The 17,243-nt window shown below is 44.8% G+C and overlaps 1 protein-coding gene across 1 annotated transcript in view; it reads right to left on the bottom strand.

Moving 5' to 3' along the window:
• The window catches only part of TARS1 (threonyl-tRNA synthetase 1), a 190,192-nt gene that overhangs the window by 75,466 nt on the left and 97,483 nt on the right, over positions 1 to 17,243 (bottom strand). Inside the window, exons 12-13 of the mRNA XM_069220522.1 lie at positions 14,714 to 14,876; positions 12,446 to 12,583 (exon numbers count right to left, since the gene is read on the bottom strand). Of these exons, the coding sequence (XP_069076623.1) occupies positions 12,446 to 12,583; positions 14,714 to 14,876 (301 nt within the window). The remainder of the gene's footprint in view (positions 1 to 12,445; positions 12,584 to 14,713; positions 14,877 to 17,243) is intronic.

Genomic DNA, 17,243 nt, shown 5'->3' with positions numbered 1-17,243 from the left:
CATACACTAGAGTGGCAAAGAGTAGAGTGGACTGTTGTAGAGTGCATTGGGATGGAACATTGCAGAGAATAGTGGCACACAGTGCATTGGGACTGAGTGCTGTGGCATTGAATTCAGCGGAGTACAATGCAGAATTGTAGAATGTAGTGTCATAGATTAGAGTGGTACACAGTAGAGTTGAGTGGTGCGGAGCAGAGTGGAGTGGCGTAGAGTTGAGTGATGCAGATGGCAGTGTTGTTGAGTAAAGTTGAGTGGCATAGAGGTCAGTCGCATAGAGTGGCGCAGAGTATAGTGGCATAGAGTGCAGTGGCGTGGAGTTGTACAGAGTGGAGTAATGTAGAGTTGAGAGGGAGAAAATGCAGTGTTGCAGAGTACAGTGTCAGAGTGCAGTGGGGTAGAGTGGTGTATAGTGCAGTGAGAGTGCGGCTGTGTACAGTGCATTGGCATAAATTGCAGTGTTTAAGTATAGAATGGTGTAAAGTGCAGTGGTACAGAGTGGAGTGACGCAGAGCAGAGTGACAGTGCAGTGACAGTAGATTAGAGTGGCATACAGTGGATTGGCCTAGAGTGCAAGGGCATGGAGTTCAGTGTTACAGAGTAAAGTGAATTGGCACAGAGTGTATTGGTAGAGTGCAGTGGCATAGAGTGCAGTGTTGCACAGTGGCGTAGAGTACAGTGCTGCAGAGTGTAGTTGTACAGAGTAGATCAATGTTGCATATACTGGAGTGGTGTAGAGTGCAATGGCGAAGAGTGCAATGGTGTAGAGTGGGGAAGAGTGCACTGGCGTAAAGTACTGTTGCAGGATAGAGTAGAGAGGCATAGCCAGAACTGGCCTAGAGTCCAGAGTGCAGTGTTTTCTTTATTAGTCAATTAAAAACATATACATTATTAAAATATGCAGTTAAAAACACAATAGGTAGACAGTAATTAAAAACAAAATAATCAATAAATCAGTATACGCGAGTACCGGTTTATCCAATTCTGGTCATACCAACTAGCGCAAAGCCTGTACTATGTGCAAAATTACACAGAAGTGCAAATGTGCTCGTATTTATTATATGGGGCTGATAGGCTTATACTGTATACAAAGATGCGTATACACAGTTGGCCTAAGTCTGTGCAATGTACAAAATTATGCAGCAGCAGTGCAAATCTGTTACTTTTGAATATGTAGGGTTAATAAAGGCTTATGCTGTGTGCAGAAATGTGCAAAACATACAACAAATACAGCTGCTTCCATGTGTGAGTGGTTAAGGACGGGTGGCCAAGGACAGGTGGCCTAATGTCAACTATGGTGGGCTAAGGAGACAGAAAAATTGTGGTTTCCCTCGCAGCTTGCTATAGTCTAGATAGTTTGAGCTTCTATCTGAGACCTTCTTCGCCATCCATCCTAGCCACCTCCTGATCTAAGGGCTTTAAAAAAATCTAGAAACTGAACAAATCGAATATTAAGCATTATGTTCCTTGGATACAATGCTTCGATTATAGCTGATCTGCAAGATCTAATCCCTAATGCCTTAAATTCTCTTTTCAGCATACTTCTTCACAGCTGAACAAGAGCAGGGCAAATGCAGATAACACGCTGCAATGTTTCATCTGCCTGATGACAAACAGCACTTCTGCTCCCCCCCTTGGACCAACCTCCCTCAACTTTGATAAAGTCTAAGGTTGGGATGTCACCAAATCTCAGTGTCGGTAGTTTCTGTTTAATCCTCAAGGGATAATTGGCTTCCAATAGGAGGGAGTCTCTTTGGGCATCATAGGATTTCACAACCAACCGCGAAGCCACTCTGCATTTTGTCCTCAAGCAAGCTGTGCAATTTAATAGATTTGTTTACTGCTCTTTGGAAGGGTTGCCCATATATGTTAGGGTTCCATAAATCCCCCAGTTCAAGCTTTTCAATGTTTTTTTTCTAGATGCTTTTTGTTTTCGCCATTCCCCCTTTGGAGAGTAATTTCAGACCAAACTAGATTTGCAAGTGTACCCCATCAGCTGACTGCAGTTTGTAATGGCATTTAAGAAACGCTGCAGGTCTGGCAAATGTCTGCTTTATCAATGAAAACTCTAGCCTTACTTGAGCAGGTGATGCAGATTTTGGTAGCCAAAAGATTTTTTATACGCTTTTATCATAATTTTGTCAAGGAGGCTGGCCTCTGAAGCTATCATTATTTCTGTTCCATATTTAAGTGCAGAAGTATCTTTGCCTTCATCATTGCGACCAGTGGCTGGAGGTTGTGCTCCGGAATACATTTTGATAACATTAAGAAGACGTGGATAAGCGCCTGAGCTTTTCCCTTGAATGCTTCTCTTTGCAGTGCAACGTCAGCTCTTGCATCTACCTTAATGAACAAGTTACCTACCTTTGGTAACGCATTATCTGGTAGAGACTATCTAGCTGCAGATTCTTTACATTTGAATTCCCTGGCGTCAGCTTCGAATCCGGAATCTTTTTGCTGAGTAATACACTGCACGTGCCGTCGGGTGGCGTTGTTCGGATCCGCCTGCGTCATCTGGCTCCGTGTGGCTTCATCAGCGTCGATGGAGCAGTCTGATGTCACGGTCACCTATAAAGGGACCACCCCGGTGCACATACGTCAGTTCTTTTATCCACAAAACATCCACACCAGAAGCACAGCCATGGACAGAACCAACATTTTGTCTGTGCAAAACTAGGGCCCTGAAAGGGATAAACCCTAACCCTACTAGAGCTATCAGCAGAGCGAGGAGGCATGGGTGGGTGTAAGGCATCTGCAGAGATAGAGTCTCTACAGGTCCCACTGCAAAGCCCACATATGCCACATGGAATGTTTGACTAATAGGATGCATTAAGCCATGAGTCCCCAACAGCCTCAGAGTCTGTCTTACTGAAATCCAGGATAGAGGCCGAAACATCAGTATCAGGACCCCAGGGAATGCAGGAGGTCCGCCGTAGTTTGGAGGTGGGAGACAAGAACCTGGAGCATAGGAGCCTTCAACAGCCATTCGTCGAGGAAGTGGAAGACTGAAATCCCTAACCTGCACAGATGAGCTACTACCATTGCCGAAAGGGAGCACGGTAAACTGAAAGTGCTCGTGGCCTACCTTGAACCGCAAGCAACACCTGTGGGCGGGCAGGATGTGGATGTGAAAATACGCATCCTGCATGTCCAATGCTACCTTCCAGTCTCCTTAGTCTAGGGCAGAAAAGATCTGAGCCAGAGTGAGTATCTTGAATTTCTCCTTTTTGAGGAAGAGATTGACATCCCTTAAATCCAAGATAGGGCGAAAACCCTTGTTCTTTTTTGGAATCCGAAAGTACCGGGAATAACAACCACTGCCTACTTCTGACATCGGGACTCTTTCTATGGCTCCCTTAGCCAAGAGGGCCTAACTTCCTCACGGAGCAAGATTAAATGATCCTTCAGCAGCTGTTCTTTCAAAGGAGGGATAGAGGAAGGGAAAGACTGGAAGGGGAGGGAAGGAAAATGTCACTTACCCAGTGTACATCTGTTCGTGGCATTAGTCGCTGCAGATTCACATGCTGTGCATAGTCCGCCGTCTGGTGTTGGGTCGGAGTGTTACAAGTTGTTTTTCTTCGAAGAAGTCTTTTCGAGTCTCGAGACCGAGGGACTCCTCCCACTTTGGTTCCATTGCGCATGGGCGTCGACTCCATCTTAGATTGTTTTCCCCGCAGAGGGTGAGGTAGGAGTTGTGTATGCTAATACTAGTGCCCATGCAATGGAATAAATACGTATGTACAAAATGAAGTTTTAATGTAATATATTTACAAATGTACAAATGTTCAAGATCTACTTCTAAACGGCTACAAGCTCCCGGGGAGGAGGGTGGGCGCATGTGAATCTGCAGCGACTAATGCCACAAACAGATGTACACTGGGTAAGTGACATTTTCCGTTCGGTGGCATGTGTAGCTGCAGATACACATGCTGTGCATAGACTAGTAAGCAGTTATCTCCCCAAAAGCGGTGGTTCAGCCTGTAGGAGTGGAAGTAGTTTGAAATAAAGTTCTTAGTACGGCTTGACCTACTGTGGCCTGTTGTGCAGATAACACATCTACACAGTAGTGTTTAGTAAATGTATGAGGCGTAGACCATGTTGCTGCCTTACATATTTCGGTCATTGGAATATTTCCGAGAAAGGCCATAGTAGCACCTTTCTTTCTGGTTGAGTGTGCCTTTGGTGTAATAGGCAGTTCTCTTTTTGCTTTAAGATAGCAGGTTTGGATGCACTTTACTATCCATCTGGTGATACCTTGTTTGGAAATTGGATTTCCTGTATGAGGTTTTTGGAAGGCAATAAATAGTTGTTTTGTCTTCCTAATTTCTTTTGTCCTGTCAATGTAGTACATTAGCGCTCTTTTGATGTCTAATGTATGTAGTGCTCTTTCAGCTATTGAATCTGGCTGAGGGAAGAACACTGGTAATTCCACTGTTTGGTTTAAGTGGAACGGTGAGATAACCTTTGGTAAGAATTTTGGATTTGTTCTTAGAACAACCTTATTTTTGTGTATTTGAATAAATGGTTCTTGTATGGTAAACGCCTGTATTTCACTTACTCTTCTTAGAGATGTGATGGCAATGAGAAATGCAACTTTCCACGTTAAGTATTGCATTTCACAAGAATGCATGGGTTCGAAAGGTGGACCCATGAGCCTTGTCAAGACAATGTTGAGGTTCCATGAAGGAACAGGTGGTGTCCTTGGTGGTATAATTCTCTTTAGGCCCTCCATGAACGCTTTAATGACAGGTATTCTAAATAGGAAAGTTGAATGAGTAATCTGCAGGCAAGCAGATATTGCTGCGAGATGTATTTTTATGGAAGAGAAAGCTAGATTTGTTTTTCGTAAATGTAGTAAATATCCTACTACATCTTTTGGAGATGCATGCAATGGTTGGACTTGATTATTATGGCAGTAACAAACAAATCTTTTCCATTTACTTGCATAGCAGTGTCTAGTGGATGGTCTTCTAGCTTGTTTTATGACCTCCATACACTCTTGTGTGAGGTTTAAGTGTCCAAATTCTAGGATTTCAGGAGCCAGATTGCTAGATTCAGCGATGCTGGGTTTGGATGCCTGATCTGTTGTTTGTGTTGTGTTAACAGATCTGGCCTGTTGGGTAGTTTGACATGAGGTACTACTGACAGGTCAAGTAGTCTGGTATACCAAGGTTGTCTTGCCCATGTTGGTGCTATTAGTATGAGTTTGAGTTTGTTTTGACTCAATCTGTTTACTAGATATGGAAGGAGAGGGAGAGGGGGGAAAAGCGTACGCAAATATCCCTGACCAATTCATCCATAGAGCATTGCCTTGAGATTCGCGGTGTGGGTACCTGGATGCGAAGTTTTGGCATTTTGCGTTTTCTTTTGTTGCAAATAGATCTATTTGAGGTGTTCCCCAAATTTGGAAGTAAGTGTTCAGGATTTGGGGGTGAATTTCCCATTCGTGGACCTGTTGGTGATCCCGAGAGAGATTGTCTGCTAGCTGGTTCTGGATCCCAGGAATAAACTGTGCTATTAGGCGAATGTGGTTGTGAATTGCCCAAAGCCATATTTTTTGTGTTAGGAGACACAACTGTGTCGAGTGTGTTCCCCCCGTTTGTTTAAATAATACATTGTCGTCATGTTGTCTGTTTTGACAAGAATGTATTTGTGGGTTATCATTGGTTGGAATGCTTTCAACGCTAGAAATACTGCTAACAGTTCTAGGTGATTTATATGAAACTTTCTTTGATGTACGTCCCATTGTCCTTGGATGCTGTGTTGATTGAGGTGTGCTCCCCACCCTGTCATGGAAGCATCTGTTGTTATCACGTATTGTGGCACTGGGTCTTGGAAAGGCCGCCCTTTGTTTAAATTTGTACTGTTCCACCATAGAAGCGAGATGTATGTTTGGCGGTCTATCAACACCAGATCTAGAAGTTGACCCTGTGCATGTGACCATTGTGATGCTAGGCACTGTTGTAAGGGCCGCATGTGCAATCTTGCGTTTGGGACAATGGCTATGCATGAGGACATCATGCCTAGGAGTTTTAATACCATCTTTGCGTGTATCTTTTGTGTTGGATACATAGCTTGTATCACTTTGTGAAAATTTTGAACCCTTTGTGGACTTGGAGTGGCTATCCCTTTTGTTGTGTTGATTGTCGCTCCTAAGTATTGCTGTGTTTGACGCGGCAAAAGGTGTGACTTTGCATAGTTGATGGAGAAACCTAGTTTGTATAGGGTTTGTATAACATAATCTGTGTGGTGTGAACACTTTATTAGCGAGTTGGTTTTGATTAACCAATCGTCTAGGTACGGAAACACGTGTATTTGCTCCCTCCTGATATGTGCAGCTACTACTGCTAGACATTTTGTAAAGACTCTTGGTGCTGTTGTTATTCCGAATGGCAACACCTTGAATTGGTAATGTATTCCTTTGAATACGAACCTTAGGTATTTCCTGTGCGAGGGATGTATCGGTATATGGAAATACGCGTCTTTTAAATCTAACGTTGTCATGTAGTCTTGCTGTTTTAGTAGTGGTATTACGTCTTGTAACGTGACCATGTGAAAGTGGTCTGATTTGATGTAGGTGTTTAGTGTTTAGTGTTCTGAGATCTAATATTGGTCTCAGAGTTTTGTCCTTTTTTGGTATTAGAAAGTACAGTGAGTAAACTCCTGTGTTCTTTTGTGTTTTTGGTACTAATTCTATTGCGTCTTTTTGCAGTAATGCTTGAACTTCTAGTCCTAGAAGGTCTATATGCTGTTTTGACATATTGTGTGTTTTCGGTGGAACATTTGGAGGGAGTTGGAGAAATTCTATGCAATAACCATGTTGGATAATTGCTAAGACCCAAGTGTCTGTTGTTATTTCTTCCCATGATTTGTGGAACTGGCTTAGTCTTCCCCCCACTGGTGTTGTGTGAAGGGGTTGTGTGACCTGTGAGTCACTGTTTAGTTTGAGGGGTTTTGGGACCCTGAAACTTTCCCCGGTTTCTTGGGAATTGGCCCCCTCTGTATTGGCCTCGAAAGCCACCCCTTTGATATTGTCCCTGGTAGGTAGGTGGTCTGGTTTGTGAGGTGCTGGCTTCTGTGGCTTGACCTCGAAACCCTCCTCTGTAAGTTGTTTTGCGAAATGTGCCAAATGTGCCTCTGCCCTGCGGGGAATAGAGTGCGCCCATGGCTTTGGCTGTGTCAGTGTCCTTTTTTAATTTTTCAATTGCAGTGTCCACTTCTGGGCCAAACAATTGCTGTTCATTGAACGCCATATTGAGCACTGCCTGTTGTATCTCAGGTTTGAAGCCAGATGTGCGCAGCCATGCGTGCCTCCTTATTGTCACGGCAGTATTTATTGTTCTTGCAGCTGTATCTGCTGCATCCATAGAAGAGCGTATTTGGTTGTTGGAGATATTTTGCCCCTCTTCAACCACTTGTTTTGCTTGTTTCTGGAATTCTTTGGGGAGGTGCTCGATGAGATGCTGCATCTCGTCCCAATGGGCCCTGTCGTATCGTGCTAGGAGTGCTTGCGAGTTGGCGATGCGCCACTGATTTGCAGCTTGTGCTGCAACCCTTTTCCCAGCTGCATCAAACTTGCGGCTCTCCTTGTCCGGAGGTGGTGCGTCGCCTGATGTCTGCGAGTTGGCTCTTTTACGAGCTGCTCCTACGACTACTGAATCTGGTGTCAGTTGTGATGTAATAAAAGCAGGGTCTGTGGTCAGTGCCTTGTATTTTTTCTCCACCCTTGGAGTTATTGCTCTGCTTTTAACAGGCTCCTTGAAAATTTGTTTAGCGTGCCTTAGCATTCCCTGGAGCATGGGAAGGCTTTGATAATGGCTGTGAGTGGAGGACAGGGTGTTAAAGAGGAAGTCATCCTCAATAGGCTCCGAATGTAGAGATACATTATGAAATTCGGCTGCCCTAGCTACCACCTGTGCATATGCTGTACTGTCCTCAGGTGGTGAGGGTCTAGTTGGGTACGAATCTGGACTATTGTCCGATACTGGTGCATCATAGAGGTCCCATGCTGCCTGATCATCCTGGCTCATGGTGGTATGAGCTGGTGATTGTGGTGGAGTCTGTGCCGGTGACACATGAGTTGACTGTGGTGGAGAGGGTGGTGGAGTTACCCTCTTTACCACCTTTGCTTGTGGTGGCTTGTCTTGTTGTTGGAAGTCAAGTTTCCTTTTCCTTCTGATTGGGGGAAGAGTGCTGATTTTCCCTGTACCCCTTTGGATAAAGATCCGCTTTTGAGTGTGATCTACGTCTGTAGTTTGTAATTCCTCCTCAAACCTGTGTCTTTTTAGTTGGGAGGACATTGATTGTTCCTCTGAGTAGGAACTGGTTTTTGGTTCGGTTGCCGGGTGTTTTAGCACCAAAACCGTGTCTTTAGTTGTTTTCGGCTCCGACGAGATCTTTTTCTGTTTCGATGTCTTGGCCTCTCGGTGCCGACCATCTTCGGTGCCGCTATCTCTGTGCCGAGCAGCTTCGGTGCCGCTGTCTCGGTGTCGAGCCTTTTCTGCACCGCTCTCTCGGTCCCGAGAGTGTTGCGTGCCTGTGTCTCGACCTGAGTCGGACGACTTCGGCACCAGCTCGCCCTTTTTCGGTGCCGATGGACGGTCACCTACTTTATGGGTTATGCCATGGCCTGTTGGCAGTGGCGTCCCCTGGGCTTTGTCTGTTTTTTCGTGTGTTCTTTCTTTCGACGTCTTACTCGCGGTTGGTTGCTCATCGACGTCGAATTCTTCGGAATCCGAATCATGGATGGAGAAAGTTTCTTCTTCTCCCTCCTCCTCCTCGAACCCTTGTTGTCCTGTCGGCGTGGAAGCCATCTGTGACCTCCAGGCTCTTCGGTCCCTGAGCGTTTTTCTCGACCGAAACGCGCGACAGGCCTCACACGACTCTTCCTTGTGCTCGGGGGACAGGCACAAGTTACAGACCAAATGCTGGTCTGTATAAGGATATTTACTGTGGCATTTAGGACAGAATCGGAACGGGGTCCGTTCCATCAGTCTGGATGTTGCACGCGGTCGGGCCGACCAGGCCCCGACGGGGGATCGAAAATACCCCAAAGGGTTACCGGAGCTCTTTAAGGATCGGTGTCGATTTGCCCTAACTATCCCGATACCGAACGAAACAATACCGACTAATTTTCCGTTGATTCTGACTAACTTTCCGACCCGAAACACGGAGCGAAAAGGAACACGTCCGAACCCGATGGCGGAAAAAAAACAATCTAAGATGGAGTCGACGCCCATGCGCAATGGAACCAAAGTGGGAGGAGTCCCTCGGTCTCGAGACTCGAAAAGACTTCTTTGAAGAAAAACAACTTGTAACACTCCGACCCAACACCAGACGGCAGACTATGCACAGCATGTGTATCTGCAGCTACACATGCCACCGAACTAGCCCTTCTGTATGATCTGGAAGACCCATTTGTCCGATGTTATGGACCGCCAGTGAGGGAGATTAAATCGAATCCTCCCTCCAACTGGACGAACATGCTCTTGAAGAACCATACTAGGAGGGCTTGGGCGTTACAGAAAAGCGGGGCTGGGTGGTGGCCGACCTCTGGATAGACCCTCTGGGTCTGAAGGTACCACAACCTCGTCTTCGCACTGGATGCTGTGAAGCTGGAGGACAGAGGATGACCTGTGGTTGGCGTGGTACCCTGCCCCTCCTGAAGCCTCGAAAGGGGCGGCAGGCAGACTGCTGGCGAGCTGGCATCAAGAGGCCCAAGGATCTAGCCGTGGCTCGAGAGTCCTTGAACTGCTCAAACGCTGAGTCTGCCTTCTCTCCAAAAAGGCGTGAGCCATTGAAGGGCATGTCCATCAGATTTGCCTGGACATCCTCTGAAAAGCCAGTGATACGCAGCTAGGTGTGGCAAAGAAGGACCACCGTCGAGGAAATTGTCCTGCCCAGTGAGTCGGTCGTGTCCAAACCACACCGAATGGTAAACTAAGCCTTAGGCACTGATCTGGGTTGAGTCGGCGCCAAAGTAAGAATCGGTGTCGTGCGACGTCGTTCCGGCTCCAGATCATTAGGAATGAGGGTGGGGCTCCCACCACCAGTGGGCGTCGTTGGGAGCATCGACGTCAGCCCGGTGCCGGAGGAGGCTGACTGTGTGGACAGGCACTGGTCTGGATCCAATATCAGATCTTTGGGTCCCCTACGGAGCAGAGGCTGAAGCCGCCGGCATCGAACCCGATAGGGCCCCTGCTATCCCTGCGGGGTCCAAGGAACTACCCGCAGGGGCAGCATGCTTCATAGAAGTCTTTAATTTGAGCGGGGTCGCACCGGCTCCCGGATAAGGGAGGAGACGCAAAGTTGCCTTGAAGCCTCGTCGGTCGACAGGCGCTATGAAGTCAAAGTCCGCTTGGACTTCCTCTTCTTGGGAGTCTTCTCCTGGAGTGGTACCGCGACCTCCTTCTTGAGTGGGACTGTGACCTCCAAGGAGTTGTGCTGACCGAAGTCGACTGCCGGGCTGCCATGAGCTTTAGAGACTGGTCTCTCAAAGCATTTGGGCCATGGCCCGGCAGTCGGAGCACGACTGAGTCGTAGTCCCTGTCGAGGCACTAGAGACATACCTAGTGGGGGCCCGTCACCGACATGGTGCAATGACAGGCGTCACACGGCTTGAACCCTGTCTTCCGGGATGATGTCCTCACACAGGTGAAAAAATTCTTCAACAAAAGGGTCGAAAAAAGGCTTGCCATAAAAGACAAATTGTAACTCGATCCCAGATCTGTGCTTAACCGGCGCAGAAGGAAAAGAACTGACATATGCGCGCTGGGGTGGTGTCTTTACAGGTGACCGTGACGTCACAGACGGCTCCAATGACGCTGATGAAGCCACGTGGAGCTAGATGACGCAAGTGGATCCGTACAACACCACCCAATGGCGCACGCAGGGTATTGCTCAGCAAAAAGATTCTGGATTCGAAGCGGACGCCAGGGAATTCAAAGGTAAGGAATCTGCAGCTAGATATCTCTATCAGATTCCTAAATACAAATACACAGAGATTTCATCAATTGTGTCTCTATTATTATACAATTTATGTTTGTTTTAAAATGCGGCGATTGAATGAAATTATTTTTGTCTTTTCACGATTTATTTTGAGCCCATTATCCTCTGTGTATGATCAAAGGCAGTTTAATAATCTCTGCATGCCTGTTCTGGTATTGCTTAGCAGTAGCAAATCATCTGCATAATGGATATTTGACAATGACTTGCCATCGAGATTCAGGGTATGAGAAACCTGCCCATCTAATTCCAGGGAAAGATCGGCAATGCATACATTAAAATGAAGGGGTGCTAAAACACAGCCTTGTTTTAAACCACTTAATGTTTTCACTTGCCTTGAGATGTGGGTTCTAGCCCCCATCTTGTTCTTAACCCACATGTCCGAATATAATAACCTGATGACACTAAGGAAGATGGGCAAGATTCCCTACTGCTGGAGTTTTGCCCATAACATGCCCCGCAGAACACAGTCCAATGATGCTTTAAAGTCTTGTTAGTGTACCATGGTTCTTTGTAAATCCAGTTTGGTTAAAACGGAAGCCTGCTTGTATCTGATGCCCATACTTCCAGGTCCTTGAGTATTAGTGTGTAAAGATTTCCATGTTCCGGAGATGGCTCCTTTTGCAGTATCTGCATTAAACATCGCAGCAAGGAAGATAGCCCATCTTGACACTGGATGTTTAAAAAGCACTAGTGTTATCCCATTAGGGTATAAATCCTCTCACTTTGAAGTCAGAGAAAGAACAGTAAACATGCGTCTTCTGAAGGCAGAGCTTGACAGTTGATCTCAGCCTCTGAGTGCACGGCAAATGTGATAAGATAAGAACAAGATTTACAGGCCTGTTTACAAAAAGGGAACACTCAGAAGGATACTGTAAATACGGTTTGGGCAGGGGATGGTACAAACAAGCTGCACAGCCTAAAACAAATGAAGCGAGCAAATGGAAAGCAAGAAAATGTCAGTTACAAACCACAGAGCTAATGGCAATCAATGGGCGGAATGTATTCCTAGGTCTGCGTTCTGAATGTCCCCAAGGTGTCTTTAGCAAAACAGACAACAGGGCTGTCTGGTATGTTGCGACCTAATTAAAAGCAGGCCTATAACTTTATTCTTAATATCTGGATTTTTGGCAGAGACTGATGCTATAGCTGAGTATTCCAAAGCAATAAAGGACCATTATTCACAATGGAATATTGTATATACAATTTAAATGATGACAAGGAACTGGCACACTGCATGGTTACACAGCCTTGGCACCCGAAGGAAGGCAAAGTGAGATTTTTCACAAGTGAAATACCATTTCCACAGCTGAAGATATGTACCTAACACTTGGTACACATAGAAACATACACTAGACCAAATGGGGACACAAAAAAGGTGCACCAATTCTGTTGTATGCTAAAGGGATGTGGATTTTGTTTAGCACTAAATGACTTCAGTTACCTTCTCTGCTCGATTCCACACATCAATGTCTCCTAAGAACTTTTCTGGACGAGTCGAGAGGTTCAACTTGAATGAAAATCCAAATACATCATAAACAGCACGTAGAAACTGTAAACAGCTCATGATCTCCACTTCAATCTGTAAGCAAATTAACTAAGATGTTATAATTGTAAATTTTCTTTGAAAAAATCTCGGAGGACGATTAATAGAAAACTGACCCGCAAGATTCACCTAAGAAGGCACACAAATTCCCTCCAAACCATGTCATGTTTTGGAGTTTTGTCCCACATTTGCTATATATTCTGCATGTTTATAACATAATGCATACATCAAACAGAATGGTTCTTCTTCTTGGTACTTAATTATTCTTAATAAAAAACGCACAGTGGCATAAATAAATATACAACAGAATGTACATTTCGAGTGGTGAGAACATTGCGCTATCACGCGTCTCTTTACTGTGTGATTGTGCCCTTCATTATTATTCTTTTTTTCAGTATTCGTGATTTAAGGTATGTGAGGTGTATTTGGACCCTTGTCTTCCACTCGAAGGCCACTGAGCCATTGATTCATTTGCTTTTGTGAAGTTTGTTCGAACTGAATGAAGGTGTGTATTTGAAGTTTTAACACCAATAAGTCATCTCCCACCCTGATTGTTCAAGTAACAGGGGAGGCTGTATATAGTACAGAGTACAATCTCATTACCACTTTGGGATATATACTTGGTGAATTTCAGTTCAAAGGTGTCCGCTCACTAATTACTTTATCCTGATGAGACCCCATATTACCTGGAGGGTCGAAACGTAATTGACTGAGTGATAATGAACTCTAATTGCCCTATGTTTTAAGGCTGAAATGGACATTGCTTATTGTTTTTTGTAGAGTTGTTTATGGCCGTTTGTTTGAAACTTGTTTAGTTTTGTGTTATATGTTGGTTTATGGATGTCACTATATGTCACGGGTTCAAGTTAGTGGGACCCCTTTCTATTAGACACAGAATTGGCTATGGATATGTATCGGATTAAATTATTTTGTGCAACTCAATGAGAGAAGCCCCTCTGTACATTCTGTTGTATATTTATTTATGCCATTGTGCATTGTTTATTAAGAATAATTAAGTACCAAGCAGAAGAACCGTTGTGTTTGATGTAGTCAATAGCCCAAGTTCTTTGTTGACTGGGATGACTTTGTGGTAACTTTTTACTCTATAACATAATGCAGCCATCAAGTGTCTTGTCCCAATATATTGCTAAGATAGTTAGGGTTTCGGTTAGAGCAGCATAACACATTATGAAGATATTCTAAAATGGAAAGGGGGGACATGTTTTTATCAAGTTTAAATATTCCTTCATTTTGTAATGGCAAACACCATTACCGCATTGTGAACTGTTGAAGGTCTGTCAGTTACAGCAAGACTTGGGAAAAACTTTGCTACAGTTTTAACAAAACTCTCATATAATCACCTAACATATCATTTTCTAATGTTGCAGGAAGACTAAATCACCTTTGAAAATTGACCAAAGTATTCTTGTAGCAAAGCAACTGAAATGTTGTTAAACTGAGGGAAGCTATCATGACACTACATAGCCCCATTCCTAGTCGGAGGGCAATTTCCAATAATGCAACAAATTACCAACGATATGATTCAGACAAAGGGTTACACTTATAAAAGGATTACTACCTTCCTAACATATCAAAATATGTCAAACAGGATCTGTGTTGCTCAGCTGACTGAAATAACCTTTTGCTCACAAGAGGTACACTTTGGGAAAAAAAGCTAATACATCCCTAATCAAAGAACCAATAAAACGCTACAAAAGAAAGGTGCGAGACAAGCACCAAAATGGTGAAAGGATTCATAGGCTCTGATAGCAAAACCAAAGACGACTGCACATAACGAAGAGCCAAGAAGACACTTGTCAAGATGTTCGAAGCAGGTATTTGGGAAGCAAACACAAGCAAGCTGTGAACAGTGTGATGTGCGAGTCCTCTGACTTGAACTTCCTAAAACATTCTACAATAATTTCTAGTAAATTCTTCTAGCTCAAATATCTTCCATAAATATGCAATGCTTTCTACTGAATGATAAAAGATATGTGCATGCACGTAAAACATATAATACCCACAAAAGGGTAAGTAAAATTGCTTTAGGCTTAGAGGAAAAACATAATCAAGTCACTGACTTATGCATGTTTGTACACAAGAGAGGATTGTGTTACAGATACGCATGGAGTATGATGCTGTATGCATTTGCTTCCAAAATCATACCTGTTCCATAGTGCAGAATATGTGAGCATCATCCTGCTGGAAGCGTCGTACTCTGGTAAGTCCTGTGAGTGCTCCTGATAACTCATTGCGGTGAAGTACTCCAAAATCTGCTAACCGCAAAGGCAGCTCCCGCCATGATCTTGGTCGATGGTCAAACATAAGACTAAACAAAAGAAGAAGCAACAAGAAGGTCAAAACACAGCTGTGATATTGCACTTTTAGTACATGAAACAAAATGCCCTTTAATATCTGTTAACATTCATATTTTAGTACTTTGATCCAAGAGCAGGAATAAAAAAAATTAAAAGCACTTAGAACTTATCAACATCTATCATTCGTAATTTGGTTGAGACACTACAATTCCACATTGGAAACTTTCAACGCTGCTCTTGATGTTTAGCAATAAAAGCAGGTTTTTGCAGCCTGCAACAGAAAAATTGACTTTTTAAGCTTCATACGTACTTAGGCACAAATAAGAAAATATTACCTTAAGTCTGTACCCAAAATTAACCTTAATGCAGCAGCACAAAAATTGAGAACATTTATAATTTGCTCACTAAAGCATCAATTATGACACGTTTTCAGCAAAGTTGTTTTTTTCAATGAAACCCACAGGTACCTCAAGACTAAGCAACAACAACGCACAACAACAGTGCCCCCGGCTCGATTACAAGCCTGCATTAATGTTGTGGTCAGTTTTCCGCTGGGCCAGCGGGCGGAAACGCGGTTTTCACCTGCTGGTCCAGCAGAAAACTCCTAAAAGGGCGGGAAAAAGACCTGCATTACTGGCGGTCTTTTGCCTGCAGCGGCTTCGGCGGTCCTATGAAAGGACTGCCAAAGTCGTAATGAGGCCCTGAATCTGTAAACATTTCTACAGCAATGCTCTTGCATACTGCAAGTCCTCTCCATAAAAGCCCTGGAAGTGAAGCCTACAACTCTGCTCCATAGTGCCCTGGAAGTGACGGAGCAAAGCTGCATATAAGTGCCATCCCTGCATGCTGACATGAGTTTGTCCTTTCCCCTCCTGTGCTCTCAGGCACCGAGCATAAACAACTGTTGGTACCACTGTGCTAATTCCTAACTTGGACTGTTTTTAGATGTTAAAAAAGAGGCCACTCCAGGGAATGGGGAAATGGGAGGACAGTGACGAGTCTGCAGTTAGATTGAGACTCCACCCTAAAAATGATTCCCAAAGGTAAGTAACTTATTCTTCTGATGGATGATTCTAACCAAAGATTCATTGTAGGAGGCTGGCCTGGCTTGTAGTGGGTACCAAGGGGTACTTACACCTTGCACCAGGTCCAGGTATCCCATATTAGTGTAGAGGGGTGTCTAGCAGCTTAGGCTGATAGAAAAGGTAGCTTAGCAGAGCAGCTTAGGCTGAACTAGGAGACGAGTGAAGCTCCTACAGTACCACTAGTGTCATATGCACAATATCATAAGAAAACACAATACACATATATACTAAAAATAAAGGTACTTTATTTTTATGACAATATGCCAAAGTATCTCAGTGAGTACCCTCAGTATGAGGATAGCAAATATACACAAGATATATGTACACAATACCAAAATATGCAGTAACAGCAATAGAAAACAGTGCAAACAATGTATAGTCACAATAGAATGCAATGGGGGCACATAGGGATAGGGGCAACACAAACCATATACTCTAGAAGTGGAATGCGAACCACAAATGGACCCCAAACCTATGTGACCTTGTAGAGGGTCGCTGGGACTGTAAGAAAACAGTGAGGGTTAGAAAAATAGCCCACCCCAAGACCCTGAAAAGTGGGTGCAAAGTGCACCTAAGTTCCCCAAAGAGCACAGAAGTCGTGATAGGGGATTTCTGCAAGGAAGACCAACACCAGCAATGCAACAACAATGGATTTCCTGACGAGAGTACCTGTGGAACAAGGGGACCAAGTCCAAGAGTCACGATCAAGTCGGGAGTGGGCAGATGCCCAGGAAATGCCAGCTGTGGGTGCAAAGAAGCTGCCACTGGATGGTAGAAGAAGTGGATTCTGCAAGAACGACAAGCGCTAGAAACTTCCCCTTTGAAGGATGGATGTCCCACGTCGTGAAGAGTCGTGCAGAGGTGTTTCCGTGCAGAAAGACCGCAAACAAGCCTTGCTAGCTGCAAGGGTCGCGGTTAGGGTTTTTGGATGCTGCTGTGGCCCAGGATGTCGCCAATTGCGTGAGGGGACAGAGGGGGCGCCTAGCAAGACAAGGAGCCCTCTCAGAAGCAAGCAGCACCCGCAGAAGTGCCGGAACAGGCACTACGAAGTGGAGTGAACCGGAGCTCACCAGAAGTCACAAAAGAGGGTCCCACGACGCCGGAGGACAACTCAGGAGGTCGTGCACGGCAGGTTAGAGTGACGGGGACCCAGGCTTGGCTGTGCACAAAGGAAATCCTGGAAGGGTGCACAGGAGCCGGAGTAGCTGCAAAACACGCAGTTCCCAGCAATGCAGTCTAGCGGGGGGAGGCAAGGACTTATCGCCACCAAACTTGGACTGAAGTGTCACTGGA

This window comes from Pleurodeles waltl, chromosome 1_1 (assembly GCF_031143425.1).
Source record: "Pleurodeles waltl isolate 20211129_DDA chromosome 1_1, aPleWal1.hap1.20221129, whole genome shotgun sequence".
NCBI classification, from domain to species: Eukaryota; Metazoa; Chordata; class Amphibia; order Caudata; family Salamandridae; genus Pleurodeles; species Pleurodeles waltl.
The sequence above is the reverse complement of the archived record's forward strand: the minus strand, read 5'-3'. Positions and strand labels throughout refer to the sequence as shown.